General features: G+C 38.2%; 3 protein-coding genes across 5 annotated transcripts; all 3 read right to left on the bottom strand.

Annotated features, from left to right (window-relative positions):
- Positions 1-855: 855 nt before the first annotated feature.
- eif3k (eukaryotic translation initiation factor 3, subunit K) lies at positions 856-5,174 on the bottom strand. Of its 2 annotated transcripts, none has more exons than XM_056473560.1 (8): positions 4,980-5,174; positions 2,546-2,644; positions 2,285-2,405; positions 1,963-2,040; positions 1,675-1,741; positions 1,469-1,546; positions 1,093-1,218; positions 856-965 (listed from the first exon to the last, which is right to left on the bottom strand). In XM_056473560.1, the coding sequence occupies exons 1-8, from the start codon at positions 5,039-5,041 to the stop codon at positions 934-936; spliced, it is 663 nt and encodes a 220-aa protein (XP_056329535.1). In that variant the 5' UTR covers positions 5,042-5,174; the 3' UTR covers positions 856-933. The 2 variants fall into 2 exon arrangements, with proteins under 2 accessions (XP_056329535.1, XP_056329536.1); XM_056473561.1 differs by having other exon boundaries at positions 1,963-2,037; positions 4,980-5,172.
- Positions 5,175-6,919: 1,745 nt separating this feature from the next.
- Positions 6,920-18,972, bottom strand: LOC130241474 (histone H3.3A). Of its 2 annotated transcripts, none has more exons than XM_056473258.1 (4): positions 18,922-18,972; positions 10,177-10,320; positions 9,541-9,694; positions 6,920-8,724 (listed from the first exon to the last, which is right to left on the bottom strand). In XM_056473258.1, the coding sequence occupies exons 2-4, from the start codon at positions 10,302-10,304 to the stop codon at positions 8,596-8,598; spliced, it is 411 nt and encodes a 136-aa protein (XP_056329233.1). In that variant the 5' UTR covers positions 10,305-10,320; positions 18,922-18,972; the 3' UTR covers positions 6,920-8,595. The 2 variants fall into 2 exon arrangements, with proteins under 2 accessions (XP_056329233.1, XP_056329232.1); XM_056473257.1 differs by lacking the exon at positions 18,922-18,972 and adding an exon at positions 11,507-11,612.
- LOC130241475 (histone H3.3A) lies at positions 13,385-19,009 on the bottom strand. The gene is made up of 4 exons (XM_056473259.1): positions 18,922-19,009; positions 17,273-17,416; positions 14,886-15,039; positions 13,385-14,122 (listed from the first exon to the last, which is right to left on the bottom strand). The coding sequence occupies exons 2-4, from the start codon at positions 17,398-17,400 to the stop codon at positions 13,994-13,996; spliced, it is 411 nt and encodes a 136-aa protein (XP_056329234.1). The 5' UTR covers positions 17,401-17,416; positions 18,922-19,009; the 3' UTR covers positions 13,385-13,993.
- Positions 19,010-19,907: the final 898 nt, after the last annotated feature.

Raw genomic sequence — 19,907 nt, 5'->3', positions numbered from 1 at the left:
ATATGTCTGATCCAGCAGAGCGGGAACTCACCTGATATACCAGGATAACTGCAGAGTCCAGTAATTACAATGAGCTCCTCGCTCCATTCAGCTCCCTTTTAGCCAAAGACGTCTGCAGTTGGCATTACAGCAGTGTGGTGTACGCTAAAAGTTCAGTTTTTTATTTTTGGACTGTCGAATTTGGCATCCTACCACACAACACTATGCAATTACAACCGGTCTCTTTTTGAAACCGGTGTGACGTAGGTTGGTAATTCCTCTAGAGCAGGGGTCACCAATCTCGTTCCTGGAGGTCCACTGCCCTGCAGGGTTTAGCTCCAACCTGCCTCAACACACAAGCCTGGGTGTTATAGGTATACCTAGTAAGACCTTGATTAGCTAACTCAAGTGGGTTTGATTAGGGTTGCAGCTAAAATCTGCAGGACACCGGCCCTCCAGGAACAAGTTTGGTGATCCCTGCTCTATCGGTTGTGTCAAAATTACACTTCCTACCTGAAATCAAAACCATTTACATTCGCCTTAAATAAGAATTAAACAATATTATGGGAAAAGCTTTAAAATGGGGTTAATTTGACGCTAATTTATAGATTTATAGATGGGTAACACTTTATTTTGATGGTCCATTTCAGTATTAGTAGACTGTCTGCTTAATATCTGCTGCTTCTGCTCCTTCAACAGACATTTAACTGACTAGAAAGTACAGTACATCATCTTACACTAACCCTAACAGTCTACTGATAATCTAATGAGAATGAGTTGGCATGTAGATGTGGTGTAACTTAAATTCAACAAACAGACCATCAAAATAAAGTGTGAGCGTGTGATGCATGACGAATGAATGAATAAAGACTCCAGTTTCTAATGTGAAATGAGTTTATTGTAGAGTGTGTGTGTGTGTGTGTGTGTGTGTGTGTGTAGACTGTTTGTGTGTGGTCACTGTGATGTAGCCATGATGCTGGACACACCTGCGGAGAACAAAGGACACGGTAAACACACACACACACACACACACACACACACACACACACACACACACTGAGTGTGGTAAATAAATAACTGAATGAGTGAATGACTGAAGTAAATGAGACTGACTCTCGAAGTCGATCTTCTCCACGATGTTCTTGGGCTTGACGCTCTCCTCCTGGTTATGGATGAAGATCTGACCCTCCTCGTTCTCCGTCCAGCCGTATTTATTCATCCACACCTTCACCTGTGTGTCTGCGCAGAGAGAGAGAGAGGGGCGGGGTCATGTGTCTGTGTGCGCATGTAGGTGTATGCATGCATATGTATACAAGCGCATGTGTGTGTATGCATGGTTGTGTGAGTACATCTGTGTGTTTACAGTCATGTATGTGCATACGTGCGTGTGTGTGTGTATACATGTGTATAGGTATGGGTTCACATGTGTATATTTGTGTGTGTGTGCACACATGATGTGTGTGTGTGTGAGACAGAAGTTCTCGCTCACCCAGAGGATCTCCCAGCATCTCGGCCAGCAGACGGTACTCGATGTTCTGATACGTGATTCCCACAACATGACAGATGACTGTACACACACACACACCCAAACACACGTTATGATTGGGATTAAAGGCTCAGAGACGCAGGATAGATGATGTTGTTTGTGAAATCTGCTCGAGTATAATCATCAATATAATATAATAACACACTCACATTTGCGCACAGACTCCTCAAATCCTGTGATCCCATCAATCAGATCCCTGTTCTCTTCTAGACTGGCCTGACACACATACACACACATCATCATCATCATCTACTTTACACATCAGTATAACTCCCCTTGAATTTTTATTTGTATGAGCTTCTTGATATTAGTGTGGGTGTATGTGTGTGGGTGTGTGTGTGTGTGTGTTACCCAGAAGCTCTGGAAGTGGCAGGTCTCCAGCAGGTGTTTGTTTGTGTGTGTGTGTGTGTGTGTGTGTGTGTGTGTGTGTGTGTTACCCAGAAGCTCTGGAAGTGGCAGGTCTCCAGCAGGTTTCCGAGGTACAGGATCTGTCGGATCGGCCGCTCCTCCTGCTGCGACACTGCAGTCAAGGAAACATCTGCAAACTCTGACATTACACATGACAGACCATAATAACACTCATGATAACATGCGATTCCAATACGTCTACAGGATTTATTGGATTATTCAATGAGGACCAATATCACCACACACACACGCACGCACGCACGCACGCACGCACGCACGCACGCACGCACGCACGCACGCACGCACGCACGCACACACACACACACACACGTTGCTGCGTCTGAAGGATACGTGGGTCTGGTCGATCATGCACTTGCAGAGAGTGAAGTCTGTGTGTGGGAGATTCGTCAGAGCTTTCAGCAGAATCTGAGCAGTCACTGTGGTCTGGAAATACGCCGGGTTGAACTGGTACCTGAACACACACACACATATATATAGTCAAACACTCACACAGAGTCAAAAAAAAAAAAACACACTTCTCCCTCACACACTCTCTCTTTCCCTCTTACACACACACACTCCGTGCGCTGCTGTAGAGTGTGTGTGACTCACAGTTTGAGCACGGCCAGGTTGGCCTCCAGGTCGTAAGCGTTCTCTCTGGCCTGTGTGTCCACGTATCTTTCCAGCGTCGACAGGTTCTCTGGGTTATACCTGCACAACACACACATACAAAATCATCAGCAATTAATTACATTCAATTCAATTCAGTTCAATTCCCCTTTATTAGTATAGCGCTTATACAATGTAGATTGTGTCAAAGCAGCTTCACATAAAAGGTCACAGTAAATAGGAACAGTGTAGTTCAGTTTGTAGTGTTTAAGTTCAGTTCAGTTGAGCTCAGTTCAGTGTGGTTTAATAATCACTACTGAGAGTCCAAATACTGAAGAGCAAATCCAACGATGTGCAGCTCTACAGATCCTGAACCATGCAAGCTAGTGGCGACAGCGGAGAGAAATAAACTTCACTAAAGGCGGAAGTGAAGAAAAAAAACCTTGAGAGAAACCAGGCTCAGTTGGGCACGACCATTTTAATTTCTCCGTACATCAACACACACTTCATGATCAACAGCACAGATGACATCACACACATACACACATATCATATTCTCAGCAGCTCCAGGGTTATGGACTTGATTTGCAGTAAAAACTCCAAACAAGACTTCACTTAGAAAGTATACACTCACCGGCCACTTTATTAGGTACACCTCACTAGTACCGGGTCGGACCCCTTTTGCCCTCAGAACTGTCTTAATCCTCCGTGTTCTAGATTCAACAAGCTACTGGAAATATTCCTCAGAGATTTTGCTCCATATTGACATGATAGCATCACACAGTTGCTGCAGATTTGTCAGCTGCACATCCATGATGCCAATCTCCCGTTCCACCACATCCCAAAGGTGCTCTATTAGATTGACCTCTGGTGACTGTGGAGGCCATTTGAGTACAGTGAACTCATTGTCATGTTGAAGAAACCAGTCTGAGATGATTGGTGCTTTATGACATGGTGCGTTATCCTGCTGGAAGTAGCCATCAGAAGATGGAGACACTGTGCTCATAAAGGGATGGACATGGTCAGAACAATACTCAGGTAGGCTGTGGCGTTGACACCATGCTCAATTGGTACTAATGGACCCAAAGAAAATCTCCCCCACACCATTACACCAGCAGCAGCCTGAACCGCTGATACAAGGCAGGATGGATCCATGCTTTCATGTTGTTCTGAGCCGAGCATCCGAATGTGTCAGCAGAAATGGAGACTCATCAGACCAGGCAACGTTTCTCCAATCTTCTATTGTCCAGTTTTGGTGAGCCTGTGTGAATTGTAGCCTCAGTTTCCTGTTCTTAGCTGACAGGAGCGGCACCCGGTGTGGTCTTCTGCTGCTGTAGCCCATCCGCCTCAAGGTTGGACGTGTTGTGTGTTCAGAGATGCTCTTCTGCAGACCTCGGTTGTAACGAGTGCTTATTTGAGTTACTGTTGCCTTTCTATCAGCTGGAACCAGTCTGGCCATTCTCCTCTGACCTCTGGCATCAACAAGGCATTTGCGCCCACAGAACTGCCGCTCACTGGATATTTCCTCTTTGTCGGACCATTCTCTGTAAACCCTAGAGATGGTTGTGCGTGAAAATCCCAGTAGATCAGCAGTTTCTGAAATACTCAGAGCAGCCCATCTGGCAGCAACAACCATGCCACGTTCAGCGTCTCTTAAATCCCCTTTCTTCCCCATTCTGATGCTCACTTTGACCTGCAGCAGATCGTCTTGACCATGTCTACAGGCCTAAATGCAGTGAGCTGCTGCTGCCATGTGATTGGCTGATTAGAAATGTGCATGAACAAGCAGTTGAACAGGTGTACCTAATAAAGTGGCCGGTGTATGTGTGTGCAATAGTATATTGAAACATCCGTTTATAATCTCCAAGAGTAATAACCACAGAGTTATGGGATCCGAAAAACATCGATCTGTAAACCTTTTTAAATCATGGAAATGAACATGCGTTATAGATGTGACCATAAAGTGTGAGTTTACAACATACTTTGTAGAAATTAAAAACTGCACAACCCAAAAGAAGCAATGCTAATCAACAGGATAAGAGTCGGCTCTCTATAGAACAGAATCATTGACTTTATTTTATATTCATGAGGGAAAAGCTTGGTTACGCGTGTGACAGATGTGAAATGGTCACTTGTTTGACTTTGGTACATCAAATATAATAGTTTGAACACACTGACTGAGACACCCTGAGTATTGGGAAGTGCTGTAAAACACAAGCCCACACAAAATACTCAGAAAGGGTTTCACTATTTGGATGAAAACTTTACTTTTTACGACAAGATCTGAACAGAACCGACAGGGTCTGACACGTTAGAAAGACAATAAAAACATTTTAAGCTGTAATGCGACAGGTGTGTGTGTGTGTGTGTGTGTGTGATAATTTGGTTTGTGTATTATTAATAATCGTCAGTTTTTGTCCGGCTGTTTTATGTTTACCTGTCGATTCCTCTCAGGAGTTTCCCTACATTCGCTCTCATCTGCTCGAACGTTGTTGCCATGGTTCCCGATTCGCCGGTTTATTTGTTATATTTATATTGTATTTATGGTTATTTTTGTTGTTTATTTCCCGGAGAGTCGGTTCCTCTCGAGCGGAGCGGCGGCGCGTGGAGCTGCAGAGGCCGTGGCGTCATCACGGGCGCGCCGGTAGCGGGAATCAGGAGCGCGCTCACGTACAGCGCCCCGCGTGTGTGTGCGGAGTCACTACAAACGTGTCCAAAACTTGTCTAGAAGTTATTAACGATGCTTGAACAACAAAAAAAAAAACATTAAAAACGTTGAAAATCACTCAGAAAGACTGCGAAAATAATCAATTTACGTCAATTTATCTATACGTCAATATTAATGATGATGATATCGATGGAAGGCCGTTCCCGCCACTGAATAAACTAATTAAAAAGTTATTGCGACTTTAATTTCTTAGAATTGAGTGATACAAACTCCTAATTCTGACGTCCTCTAAACGACTAATTCTGAGAATTTTGGGTCGGAATTGGAAGAAAAAGAAAACTCAGATAAAAAGTCTGATTTGAGAGTTATAAAGTCAGAATTCTAAGAAATAGGCATAATTCTGAGAAATAAAGTTGTAATTGCTTGATATAAAGTCAGATTTCTTAGATTTAAAGCCTAAATTCTGACATAAATTCGGAATTGAGAGTTACAAAGTTAGAATTCTAAGAAATAGGCATAATTCTGAGAAATAAAAATGTAATCGCTTGATATAAAGTCAGATTTCTGAGCTTAAAAGTCAAAATTCTGAGATAAAATGTCTGAATTGAGAGTTATTAAGTCAGAATCTGAGAAATAGGCATAATTCTGATAAAATTGCAATTGCGTAATTTTTAAAATCAGATTTCTCAGCTTAAAAGTCAAATTATGTGATATAAAGTCAAAATTTAGTTATTAAGTCAGAATTCTGAGAAATAAAGTTGAAACCGCATGATATAAAGTCAGATATCTAAGCTTAAAAGTCAAAATTCTGAGGAATAATTTTTATTCTGAAAGATAAAGCTGCAGATGTGTGATACAGTCAGATTTCTGAGAATAGAAGCACATATTCGGACATAAAAAGTCTTAATTGAGAGTTATTAAGTCATAATTCTGAGAAATAAAGTTGCAATTGCATGATATAAAGCCAGATATCTGAAATTAGGTCAAAAGTCTGAGATAAAAATGGGATATTAAGTCAGAATTCAGAGAAATAGTCATAATTATAAAAAAAATAAAGTTGCAATTGCTTGATATATAGTCAGATTTCTGAGAATAATTCGGAAAAAAAGTCATAATTAAATTAAATAAAGTTGTAATTGTGAGATATAAAGTGAGATTTCTGAGATTAAAAGTCAGAATTGAGAGTTATTTAGTCATAATTTGGAAAAAAATTGTCATAATTCTGAGAAATAAAGTTGCAATTGTGTGATTTAAAGTCAGATTTCTGAGAATAAGTCAAACTACTCAGATAGTCTGAATTGAGTTATAAAGTCATAATTCTGAGAAATGGGTGTAATTACATGATAGGGAGTCAGAATTTTGATAAATAAAGTTGCAATTGTGTGATTTAAAGTCAGATTTCTGAGATTAGGAGTCAAAATTCCGAGATAAAAGTCCAAATTGTAAGTTAAGTCATAATTCTGAGAAATATTTAAGCATTTTGCATTATTTAGCTCACTGTAATAACACATTTGTTGTTTTTCATTCTTGTTAGAGGAAAATGAATGGAAAAATGTCTGAAATGAGTAACATTAGTCATATTCTGCTCTTTAGCCATGCTAATTCACTTAACCAAAATGCAAAGAGCCCATTTTATCCCATAACATGAGTGATAATAATTCAATATTAACCCTCTTCAGTGCAACAACAGAAAAACAAAAGCAGAAGAGTGTGTGAGACATCCATTTATTACGCAATTAAGAGAAATGTCAAATTACAAAGATCAGTTTATTGAAACACCTGAATGTTCTGTAGTCAAACTCTGAAATCTTGATCAACAAAAGCAAACGGAGCAGGATTAACGTTTCCAATGAGTGCCTGAGGAATCATGAAGGGACCAAACTTCTGCTCCGAGAGACAATTAATCACGTGGCGAAACCGAAAAACAGCATCGAGCCCAGTTTACAGATTCCCATCAAATCAGGAAATAAACAAGATCCGTGGTGTAGAAATATCTTATAAGAACCTCCTCCTCTTCAAAAATATGCTCTGGATCTATGAAACAAGCCTCATATGAATGATTAAACACAAACAGACGTCATTAATTATTCAAAGTGATTCTTAATATTGCAATAACAAACATTTGTTGGAGAGATGCTCGGACTTGTATACAAATCCCTGTGCAGATGGACTTCAAACACACACATACACACACAGATGGAGGTGCAGGGGATTATAGGAGGGGTCAGGGCTGATCTAGCACCCTGCATGAGGACCTGTGAAGCCCTAAATGCAGATTTCAGCCCCGACTGTTTCATTCAAATCAGTGCTTTACTCTCTCTGCTGGGCTTGCATTACATTATGTTTATTGGTAATGTTTATTCGAGTGCAGTCATATAGACGTTAGATTTGTTGCTCAGTATGCAATCCTGTATAGTTGTCAGGTGTATTAATTATACTCTAATTTGACATTCTTTTTGCTAAACGCATTACTGTTTATTACATCTTCAGCTTCAGTCATGGACGTTTATTTCATAATCATGAGTCTGAATCTTACAAATATGAGTTGCAGCGTCTATGAGAGAATAAAAACGTGAAGAATTATGAAAATATTATGATTTAGACTTTATTTGCAATTCTGAAAAACAACAATTTAATGACATGAAAATAGAGATATGACTTCCTAATTGAGAGATTTATCATCCTTTTTTCATTTTATTTTGCAGGAAAATAGTCAAAAATGCAGGATCTAAATTCAGAATTAGGATTTAAACTCAATTAATGAGACGTAAACTCATTTTGTTTTGCAAAACGGTGAAGATATCAATTCAGAATTGCAAGAAAAGAAAACCTTTGCTGTTTTTTACCTTTTTATTATTACTTTCCAATCATTATAAATACCGGAATAGTAAAAACAGAGTGTGTGTGTGTGAGAGAGAGATGGAGAGCATGTGTGAGTGTGTTTTTGTGTGTTAGTGTTGTGTGCATGTGATTTTATTAGTTGTGCATGTATGCCTGTTTGTGTGCGTATGTGTAATAAAGAGATAGAAAGCATGTGTGAGCTATAGGTTCGTTTTTTGTATGTGTGTTTATTTGTAAGTGTGTGTGTGTGTTTGTGAGTGAGAGAGAAAGTGTGTGTTTGTCTTCGTATTTATTTATGTGTGTGTGTGTGTGTGTGTGTGTGTGTGTGAGAGAGAAAGTGTGTGTTTGTCTTCGTATTTATTTATGTGTGTGTGTGTGTGTGTGTGTGTGTGTGTGTGTGTGTGTGTTTGAGGTCGATCAGTCACAGGTTGGTACATGCAAACAGGAAGTACCCTAATAGTCTGCTGCCAAAAACAGAGAAACGACCACACTAAACTACAGAGAGAGAGAGAGAGAGAGAAAAGAGAGAGAGTGTGTGAGAGACTCAGGCTCGTTCTCCACGGATGCGGCGCGCCAGCTGGATGTCTTTGGGCATGATGGTCACACGCTTGGCATGGATGGCGCACAGGTTAGTGTCCTCAAACAGACCCACCAGATACGCCTCGCTGGCCTCCTAAAACACACATACATACAGACACACAAACATGAGTCTCATTTCAGCTAAAGTAGTTCCGGCAGGTTTAGAGCGCATTACAGCTCCATATCACTCCACTGAACAACAACAGGAGGAGGAGGAGGAGATGTGGAGGAGACTAGGAGGACAAAAACCTGATTTCATTTAATGGTAACTATAATAACCCTTTTCTGCAAAACAAAATGAAGACTTTGGAGTGGCCTAGTCAAAGTCCTGACCTGAATCCTATTGAGATGCTGTAGCATGACCTTAAAAAGGATGAAACCCCTCCCATGGGGCTGAATTACAGTAATTCTGCAGAGATGAGTGAACCAAAAATCCTTTACAGTGCTGGAAAGACTCACTGTGAGTTATGGAAAACACCTGATTACAGTAATTGTGGCCAAGCCCGTTATTAGGTTTAGGGGGCAAACACTTCTTCACACAGGGCTATGTAGTTCTGTGTTGTTTTGCTTTAATAATAATAATTTCAAAACTGTATGTGTTTACTTGTGTTATCTTTGACTAATATTTAAATCTGTTTGATGATCTGAAACATTAAATTATAACAAACACGCAAAAACAAGAAGTCATCAGTGAGGGGGGGCAAACACTTTTCCACACTACAGTGTATATGTATATTCATATGAAGTAGACAACATCTGAACTGGATCAAAACATTTAATCAAAGATTTCCTAAAGCTATTGAGCAATCTTATTATTTGAATTATTTATTTGCTGCTTTGACACAATCTACATTGTAAAAGTGCTATAACAATAAAGATGAATTGACCAATGTGTGTGTGTGTGTCAGACCTGCAGGGCTCCGATGGCGGCACTCTGGAAACGCAGGTCAGTCTTGAAGTCCTGTGCAATCTCTCGAACCAGACGCTGGAAGGGAAGCTTGCGGATCAGCAGCTCAGTGGACTTCTGATAACGACGGATCTCACGCAGAGCCACGGTCCCGGGCCTGCACACACACACACAGTGTTAACACAGCTCTATGTGTTACAGACTATGGCTGCACAACATATAGAAAAATAATCGTTATTGTGTTAATAATTAATGCAATATCCATATCATTATGGTGATAATAATATATGCAGCATCCTTATAATTATCACAATAATCATATAAATCTATATTATTATCATAACAATAACTTATGCAATATGCACATCATTATAATAATATGTGCAATATCCATATAGTTATCGCAATAATAATATATACAATATCCATAACGTTATGGTGATAATAATATATGCATATCACTATTAGTCTTATCATATATGCAATATCCATATAGTTATGGCGATTATCATGCAAGCAATAATATCAATATCACATTAATATTATTTCCAATATCCATATAGTTACCGTGATATTTATATATTTAATATCTATATCATTATCGTGACAATAACATATGCGTCAGCAGCTGAGCTTCACCTGTAGCGATGGGGCTTCTTGACTCCTCCAGTAGAGGGCGCACTCTTACGAGCCGCTTTAGTCGCCAGCTGCTTACGAGGAGCTTTTCCTCCAGTCGATTTACGGGCGGTTTGCTTAGTACGGGCCATGCTGACACACACTCACCTGAAAATCAACACAACAACACATAAATTATTAACACTAACTAGGCACGGGATGAAGACCGGTTTAAAGACTAACGAATTTGACAAATGATTTATTCATCATTTACATGCAAAACCTTCAATATTGTAAATAAAGCCATATTTTAAATATTTGTAAAATGTTTAGTTTCGATTGCCACGTGCTTGTTTTATCATTTTATTAAAAAAAGTTAATCATTTTTAGTCAACTAGTTTTCGCTTCATTTTCCATGGTCACCTTTTTTGGCACAAATGACTAAGAAAGAAATGTTAAGGTTTCTTTCTATCTATCTATTGTTTAAATCTATCTATCTATCTATCTATCTATCTATCTATCTATCTATCAATCTATTATTATTGCTTTCAACATCAAACATGTTATAAATTAAACAAACTGAATCTATACTGGAAAATAATAGCAATGATAATAAAAGCATCTTAACAAAACAAATAAAATAAATACAAAATAATAAAATAAATAAAAATTTTTGGTAAAAATTTTAAACATTAATATCTAGAAAATAGTCTCATACTGGAACAACCATAATTGAGTAATACAGGGTCAATGCAAACTGTTTTTCTTGTCAAAATCTGATTATTTTCTATACATTTTGCTTTATTACGCTTTGAAATAACTAATACACATATTTCGGTTTCAGCGCTTCAAACAACAGCGAGATCGTCTTGTCAATCAACTCTCTAAGCCCATCCTCTTATATTAATATTCATAGGTCGATCAATCAGATCGCAAGAAATCGAGCAGACGGTACGCGCAAGCTCCGCCCCTCAGCTGTGAACATCATGGCGCCTGTTTGATGCGCACCGAAAACTGAGGCAGAAAAGATACGAACTAACGACTAAACTTCGACAATTTCAGCGCGAAACACTGATTTCTACCCGGTAGCCGCACCCGGACACCGAAGAGGAGACCCCGGGGAAGCGTTTTCGCCTGTTTACAGCAGGACACGAGGCTTTTGAGTGTGTTTTAAGCGTTTTTGAATGTCCGTGTGTTTTATGTTTGGATCTCGAGCAGCGCGCGCTTCAGTTTCTCTCACAGAAACAGAAAACACGAATAATCCCGAAGAGAACCGCAGATTCCCGCAATTTCTAACTCAAACAGCCGCCAAATCTCACACTCTTCCTCATACACACTATTATATCGATCTTACCTGCGCTGAAGGTGTTTTTCTGAGTGTTTTTACTTGAGCTTCAGTGTTATTTACCGTCTCTCGCGCACAATGGCAGCGGAAATGCGCCAATCAGCGGCTCCCACAATGCAACGCGGCGCTCACCAAAACACAACACATTTATACTTAATAATAGTTCATAACATTGAGATTTCAGTCATATTATCGGACAGTAAACACACCATCACCGCCTGACAGCAGACAGACGATAAGATATAATTTATTATTATGGTAATTTACTGTTTTATAATCCAGTATGATTTACAAGGAACCTGAAAACCTGTTTGACACCCAACAAGCTAGATATATTCACTCATAAACATTTACTGTCATAAACATTAACACTGGAAATATGTGTAAATTGTATTAAAATATTTAGTTTCTGGTATATTATATAAATTAGATTAGTGGAACTTTGGAATTATCTAAATATTATTAAATATTATAAATATTTGTGTATGCTCGTTTATTTAACCTTTATCGTTTTATCCCTTACTTATTTTACTGTTTTCATTTTTACTATTTTTGTTTAAATGTGTTATTTTTTGATAAGTATAATAAATTTATATTCTTTTATAAATTAATGCACTTTATTTTCCATTATTACAGGTGTAATCCTGTTTAAAAAAACACAGAATAAGTTTTATAATTCCCTTCTTGCATAGTAGAAATACATTTAGTGTTATTGTGCATTAGTTTTTTTTATGTTAATGAATTTGTATTTCATTCATATAATTTGTAAAATATAATATAAAATGCGTTGTAAACAGTTGTTTTAATGCAGTCAAAGCAATATTAACCCATTTCTATTTTAATTATCTTTTGTTATTGTAACCACATCTGCTAAAACCACATTTTATATTTGTTTCATTTCATAATAAACAATATTTAAATATTATTTCTTAAATGTTATTATTGAAATTACATTTTCATTATCAGAAGTGTAATCCTGTTTTTGGTGTGGAAACAAACGACCAACATTTTTGATGACTCATCCTGCACTCAGGGGTGTGTTTATGCAAATATTGTCCAATCAGCTTCGGCTGCACTTTTTTTTTTTTGGTGCTGCTGATGATGTGACAATAAAAGTGATTTGATTTCCTACGGGTGCTCCGGTTTGGATGAATAGTGGAAGAATAACACTGAACTTTGAAGGAGATTCACACTCACGGTGAATATTTAGGTTATTGAAGTCAACATGAAAACAAAACTAAACTTCTTTGCTTTCTTAAAGGGACAGTTCACACAATAAATAAACATTGTGTCATTATTTACACTTGTTACAACCCTATTTGAGTTTCTTTCTACTGTTAAACACAATGGAAGAATGCTGGGGAAAATAGCCATTGACTTCCAGTGTTTGTTTTACCTACTATGGAAGTTGCCAGTGCCGAACATTCTTCAAAATATCTTCTTCACTGGAAACTAAATATTACATTTTATTTTTGGTTGAACTATCCCTTTAATAGGCGTCACAGTGGTGCAGCATGTTCGCCTTACAGCAAGAGGGTCACTGGTTCGAGCCTTAGCTGGGTCAGTTGGTGTTTCAGTGTGGAGTTTGCATGTTCTCCCCGTGTTGGCGTGGGTTTCCTCCGGATGCTCCGGTTTCCCCCAAAAGTCCAAAGACATGCGCTATAGGGGGATTGGGTACGCTAAATTGTCCGTAGTGTATGTAAGTGAATGAGAGTATATGGATGTTTCCCAGTGATGGGTTGCAGTTGGAAGGGCATTCGCTGTGTAAAACATATGCTGGATAAGTTGGCGGTTCATTCCGCTGTGGCGACCCCTGATTAATAAAGGGACTAAGCCGAAAATAAAATGAATGATGGAGTAATCCTGTGTAAAAAAGAGAGCACCGAATAACAGTTCAACACCAATTTATTGTCCAATTCCCTATTTGTGTAGTACAAAGATTTGTTTTTAGACTTACACACTTACAAAAACAAAGCAAACATAATCACCTCGTGATAAAAACCATGAAAGGGTGTAGAAAAACCTGAGCGAGTGTCTAGCTAAATAACCTCTCACTAAACAACTCAAGAAGAAATATATCAAATGGTATAAAACAGATACAGTCTGTCGTCTGCTGCTACATCATATGCTCATCAATAACACATAAACAAAACAAACATCAAAATCAGAAGCAGGACACGATCCCAGCATGCATCACTGAAATCGCAAACGCCGATCTGTGCTTCTCAGGAAAAACAAATGAGAATCAATCGAATAAAAAGCACTCAAACGATACATGATGTTACGCACGCATCCAGTGAGGAGTTTAGCACCTGAAACCAGTCCGTTATGTTCAGAATAAAGAGCAGAAATGATGTTCAGTGTCTGTAGTTTATCATCCTGAGGGCCAAAGCTCCTGTACTGAGAAGAGGAGGAGCACAAAAACAACAACAACACTAATATAGAGAGAGGAGACACACACATAGAGAGAGAGAAAAGAGAGAGTGTGTGAGAGACTCAGGCTCGTTCTCCACGGATGCGGCGCGCCAGCTGGATGTCTTTGGGCATGATGGTCACACGCTTGGCATGGATGGCGCACAGGTTAGTGTCCTCAAACAGACCCACCAGATACGCCTCGCTGGCCTCCTAAAAACACACACATACAGACACACAAACATGAGTCTCATTTCAGCTAAAGTAGTTCCGGCAGGTTTAGAGCGCATTACAGCTCCATATCACTCCACTGAACTACAACAGGAGGAGGAGGAGATGTGGAGGAGACTAGGAGGACAAAAACCTGATTTCATTTAATGGTTACTATAATAACCCTTTTCTGGAAAACAAAATGAAGACTTTGGAGTGGCCTAGTCAAAGTCCTGACCTGAATCCTATTGAGATGCTGAAGCATGACCTTAAAAAGGATGAAACCCCTCTCATGGGGCTGAATTACAGTAATTCTGCAGAAATGAGTGGACTAAAAATCCTGCACAGTGCTGGAAAGACTCACTGTGAGTTATGGAAAACACCTGATTACAGTAATTGTGGCCCAGCCCGTTATTAGGTTTAGGGGGCAAACACTTCTTCACACACACACACATATACATACATGAGTCACATGACCACAGAAATTATTTGAGTGTCTGAGATACTACCATAGTTCATGGTTATTGGGGCTGCAGGATACTGGGAAAATCAGCAATATGTGATAACGATATTTCCTTTGATTTAATGACTTACCTAAAAATGTGAGTTTTATTAGCGATAAATCATTTATGTAATGATATTAAAAAAATATCATTACTGACCAATAAAAACTGCAAACATTTAGTCTTTAAAACACTGAATATGAATGGGGAAATAAATAAATCAATCAAATGTGTGTGTGTGTGTGTGTGTGTGTGTGTCAGACCTGCAGGGCTCCGATGGCAGCACTCTGGAAACGCAGGTCAGTCTTGAAGTCCTGTGCAATCTCTCGAACCAGACGCTGGAAGGGAAGCTTGCGGATCAGCAGCTCAGTGGACTTCTGATAACGACGGATCTCACGCAGAGCCACGGTCCCGGGCCTACACACACACACACACACACACACACACACACACACACACACACACACACACACACACACACACACACACACACAGTGTTAACACAGCTCTATGTGTTACAGACTATGGCTGCACAACATATAGAAAAATAATCGTTATTGTGTTAATAATTAATGCAATATCCATATCATTATGATGATAATAATATATGCAGCATCCTTATAATTATCACAATAATCATACATGCTAATCTATATTGTTATAACAACAATAACATATGCAATATGCACATCATTATAATAATATATGCAATATCCATATAGTTATCGCAATAATAATCTATGCAATACAGTGTTTCCTCTAGGATTTTTTCCAGATCTACCAACTGCTTAGGCATTATTTCAATGACAAATGTTGTAAGCGCAGTATTACAAGTCGAGATCGTATTTATGTAATACGAGCATGTGAATCTCTTTGCTTGCACGTCGATTTCCTCTGTTCATGAACAAAACTTCTTCCGCGCCCTCAAATATACGCAGCTCAAGTGCAGATCTTCTGCGCTCTCAAATAAATGCTGAAGTGTGATTTAGAGCGTTTATGTGACGAGGATGTCTCCAACATTTAATACATTTGCTAGGAATATTATAAATGTCTCCAATAGACCTACAGAGCGGCATTAATGCGTCCTGAAGTAAAGTGAAACGGCTATAAACTCCAGCAAGATCAAGTCACTGTATGCAGAACTAGAGCTGCACGATTAATCAAAAAAGATCACGATCTCGATTCCTACACATGATCTTAATTCAACTTTTCTACGATTCAGCCAATTATAAGGTCAGGGGAGAAGAGTAAAGGCGGTCGCACAAGTCTTCACAGCTACATGGACACCTTTAAATGGTGTTAAAAGTGTCACAGCGTGTATTTATAAGGTATAATTCACCCATTCCTGTCTAAATGTAATGATGTATTCACGGCTGCGAAATCACACATGAGGTGACCGTGAGCTGTTTGACTACCAAGAACACACGCGTGCACACCAATCACGACTACTGTAGTGAACAGAGCCTGCATATGCTGTGAATAACAGGTAATAAAGCTGTCAATAACATTCAGTTTGTTGCACAGAGCAATCGTTTGAGAGTCGTGCTGAAAGAATGATTTGCATGTGTGTGTTTTTCTCAGAGTGACGGCAGCCATGAGTGAACGTGAATCTGGTGTTACACCAAATTCTGTGATGATCGTATTCTGACCCTAGTAGGCGCTGTTCTCACTGTTTGGCTTAAACTCACACACACAGGCACCGGCGTGCACGTCATTTAAATGATCATAACACATTATAGAGTCATGATTACCACAAGCATTAGATATGTTTTACTTTTATAGCGAACACAAAGTGTTGTTTACTGGGTCAGTATAACTACTCTAGCCTATATATAATGTTGAATATAATGCAAGAGTGAATCTGATAATGACAAATGTCTGATTTTATCAGTGAAAACAAATGGACTAATAATGCGGTCAATGACAGATGACAAGCACATGTCTTAACATAATAATTCAACTTTATAATTATCAATAGTTTATTCTGATGTCGTCATTTTACTGTGAATTAACAAACAGGACAAGTCTGATCAAGTCCACCATAATGACTATACAAAACTTTGCATTTTAACCAACAGTAGACCTACACACAGGCCTAATATTATTAACAATATTAATAGCCTACCAATATTAACCTTCATTTTACATTTACAGATTAGCGAGCATATCGTGATTCACATTTTAGCCAGAATCGTGCAGCCCTATGCAGAACCATAGACCTTTATCTATAAAGTATAATTATGGAAATCGTGTTCAACTTAATTGAAAGCTACGTCGTGTTTGCTAGCCTCACACACCTGTCAGTCAGTCAGCATGTCACTTTATAGGGTTACAAATAACACACAGCACTACTACAGTTACAGAGAAGTTCACGCTGTTATAATTCACTCACCTTTTAATACGTTTTGGTGCGATTATCACACGCTATTAAAAAAAAACGACTGAATGTTTTGAATGAGAAGCTGTAATGTAGCTGTGGCGGGATTAATTATGGTGTGGCGCCCCGTCATGAATTAATAATTGTAGCAGAAACCATGCAATATCCATATTGTTATTGTAATACTATATGCAGCATCCATATCGTTATGACGATATATAATATACTATTATCATGATAATCATATATGCAATAGTCACAGCTGAGCTTCACCTGTAGCGATGGGGCTTCTTGACTCCTCCAGTAGAGGGCGCACTCTTACGAGCCGCTTTAGTCGCCAGCTGCTTACGAGGAGCTTTTCCTCCAGTTGACTTACGGGCGGTTTGCTTAGTACGGGCCATGCTGACACACACTCACCTGAAAATCAACACAACACACACATGAAATAATACATGTAACAATAACAACGCTCTGACAGCACACACACGACCAGCCATCAGATGGTAATTCATTATTAGGGTAATTTACTATATTCATAATCCATGATGATAACATGCAACTCTAAATTTGTTTTTTTTTATCTTTTAGATGCTTATTATCTTTTAGACTCCTAAATATTATCATTAGCATGCGAGTGACACCCAACATGTCATTTTAAAACATCGTAATAATTTTTCATGTATAAACAAATTATTATAGCGAAAGGTAATACGAAGTTAAATGTGCGTAAATTACTATATGAAAGGTATTTAAATTCTTGTATTAAATATTTCATTTAATACATTTGTTTTCACCGTTACATTTAATTAACTATATTTATCTATGTGAATGTTTTATTTTTACTGCTTGTATTTTAATTAATCTTTAAACAATTAGATTTATAATATAAACCATTATAATTTTTATCAATTTTTTTATTTTATATAAAACAGTTCTTGTTTATAGATACTATTTGTTGACTAAAATTACCCCTGAAGATGCTCTATTACACTTAAGTAATAAGACCAGACAATATTTCTGAAATGTAGCTTGTAAATTCACATTTAAAGAGTAAATACGTGATATAACAAGGTAAAAAATAAAAATAAACCAGTCCCTAGATAATTTAGCGAGTTCAGTGGTTCAAAGGACAATTTTAGAAGATATTTGTGCATTTCTACAGCAAGATTTAAAGCAAATAATGATATATGTTTTGAGAAAAAAAGGACACAAAATCATTTTAAAGTCATTTCAGACAACAAATATCAATGAAAATGTCCCTGGATGAACTAAAGAGCGATTATAAATGTTCAAATGTTGTATTCTGTAAGCGTTTGAGTGTGTGTTTTACAGTAAAGTAGTGTACTGTGCTGTTCTCATTCTTGTTTACACTGAAGTTTGACTCATTCAGTCAGACAAGTTTCTCGGGGCTTCCCATGGATTTAAGTGACATCAATCAATCAACATGTTCCCCGCCTATAAACACGCTTTATGGACCAATCAGGCGGGGCTTCAGCTACGCCGCACCAATCAGCGCTCAGAGTGTATATCTAGCCCCGCCCCACTGGACAGATGACATAATGGCTGCTTGAAATTTGAGAGAAGAGGCAAAATAGCTGTTTAACGCGCTTCGACCAAACTACGCGATTTAAAGCGTGTTATAATCAACATAAACCACATTTACCGCCATAAATCAGTAGCACACACTTAGTGCTATTAACTGAGTAAATGACAGCGGGGAAAAGTGTGAGATTGAGTTTAATTCATCGAATGAACGCGAAAAAGACGCAGTGCGCGCTCGACGAAGATCCTCACAGCAGATCGAGGCGCTTTTTCGCGGTTTTACCTCACGATAACGATGCTGCTTTTAACCGACCGCCGAGAGATCGACTCCTGATACTGTCCCCGGTGCTGTGCGAAGTGTGTAGCCGAAAGAAACTCACCTGTTGGCTGATAGAGAAGCGTGTTTTATTAAACTGCGGCGGTTTCTGCTGCTTGAAGAGAGTTTGAGGCGAAATGGCTGATATTTCCCATCATACACCGCGCCTCTGCTCCTCAACGGCTGTTGCTAGAAGGGATACAGCCGCGGCCGGAAGTTAACGAGTATTATTTATCATATTAGCCATTAATTGTATGTAACTGACGTCTGCTTTAACCCTCACAGTAATGTAAACCAGTAATTATACTATTATTAATATGTATTAAATTTGCCAATAAATTGTTATTAACATCTACCCAACCCTCACAGCAATGTAAAAACAATAGGCTAATTATACAGAATTCGTTTATATTATTTATGCATTATTTGTGTTTTATTAACGTCAACACCCACCAAAACCCTCACGGTAATGTTAAAACAGTAATTATAGCGAGTATTATTCATATTCATAATTAAATTACCCATTAAATTGCGTTTTATGAGTGCGTATATGTTGATGTGTGTATCCACAGCCGTATCCCTTCTAGACTTTACCTCTCAACACACAGCTTTGGGTTACTCAGGACCAGTGCTGGGTTAAATAAGTTACAAAAAAAAAAAAAAACTAGTAACTGTAATTAAATTACCTTTCTGGTTAAGGTAAAATAGGGATTACTTTTTAAAAGCAATCTAATTACAGTTACTTATCAGAGTCAATCAGAGTCTAACCCATGATTTTTGCTATTTCTATACAGAAATGTGTAGATATATATAATATAATATATAATATATAATTAAAACATTAAATACAAATTAGCCTAATAACTTTTTAACTTTAAGGTTTACAGTGCAAATCCAATTAGATCCACTTGTTTGATCATTATATATCTACTAAAAGTGAGAATATATTGCTTTACCAACTCTACTGTAAATAAATCAGATAAACATTTGCATATCAGTTAATACAGTTACTGAAATTATTGTAAAAACTAAATAAATATAAATGTATAT

The sequence above is a fragment of the Danio aesculapii genome, chromosome 15, assembly GCF_903798145.1.
Source record: "Danio aesculapii chromosome 15, fDanAes4.1, whole genome shotgun sequence".
NCBI classification, from domain to species: domain Eukaryota; kingdom Metazoa; phylum Chordata; class Actinopteri; order Cypriniformes; family Danionidae; genus Danio; species Danio aesculapii.
The sequence above is the reverse complement of the archived record's forward strand: the minus strand, read 5'-3'. Positions and strand labels throughout refer to the sequence as shown.

Bases quoted from the DNA above. Each gene is read 5' to 3' on its own strand.
- LOC130241475 (XM_056473259.1), bottom strand. From the start codon at position 17,400: ATGGCCCGTACTAAGCAAACCGCCCGTAAGTCAACTGGAGGAAAAGCT. The intron at 15,040-17,272 runs GTGAAGCTCAGC...GTGTGTGTGTAG, and splicing joins AAGAAGCCCCATCGCTACAG to GCCCGGGACCGTGGCTCTGC. The intron at 14,123-14,885 runs GTCTGACACACA...GTGTGTTTTTAG, and splicing joins CTGCCATCGGAGCCCTGCAG to GAGGCCAGCGAGGCGTATCT.
- LOC130241474 (XM_056473258.1), bottom strand. From the start codon at position 10,304: ATGGCCCGTACTAAGCAAACCGCCCGTAAATCGACTGGAGGAAAAGCT. The intron at 9,695-10,176 runs GTGAAGCTCAGC...GTGTGTGTGCAG, and splicing joins AAGAAGCCCCATCGCTACAG to GCCCGGGACCGTGGCTCTGC. The intron at 8,725-9,540 runs GTCTGACACACA...TGTGTGTTTTAG, and splicing joins CCGCCATCGGAGCCCTGCAG to GAGGCCAGCGAGGCGTATCT.
- eif3k (XM_056473560.1), bottom strand. From the start codon at position 5,041: ATGGCAACAACGTTCGAGCAGATGAGAGCGAATGTAGGGAAACTCCTG. The intron at 2,645-4,979 runs GTAAACATAAAA...TGTGTTGTGCAG, and splicing joins CTCCTGAGAGGAATCGACAG to GTATAACCCAGAGAACCTGT. The intron at 1,742-1,962 runs GTAACACACACA...TATGTGTGTCAG, and splicing joins GCCACTTCCAGAGCTTCTGG to GCCAGTCTAGAAGAGAACAG.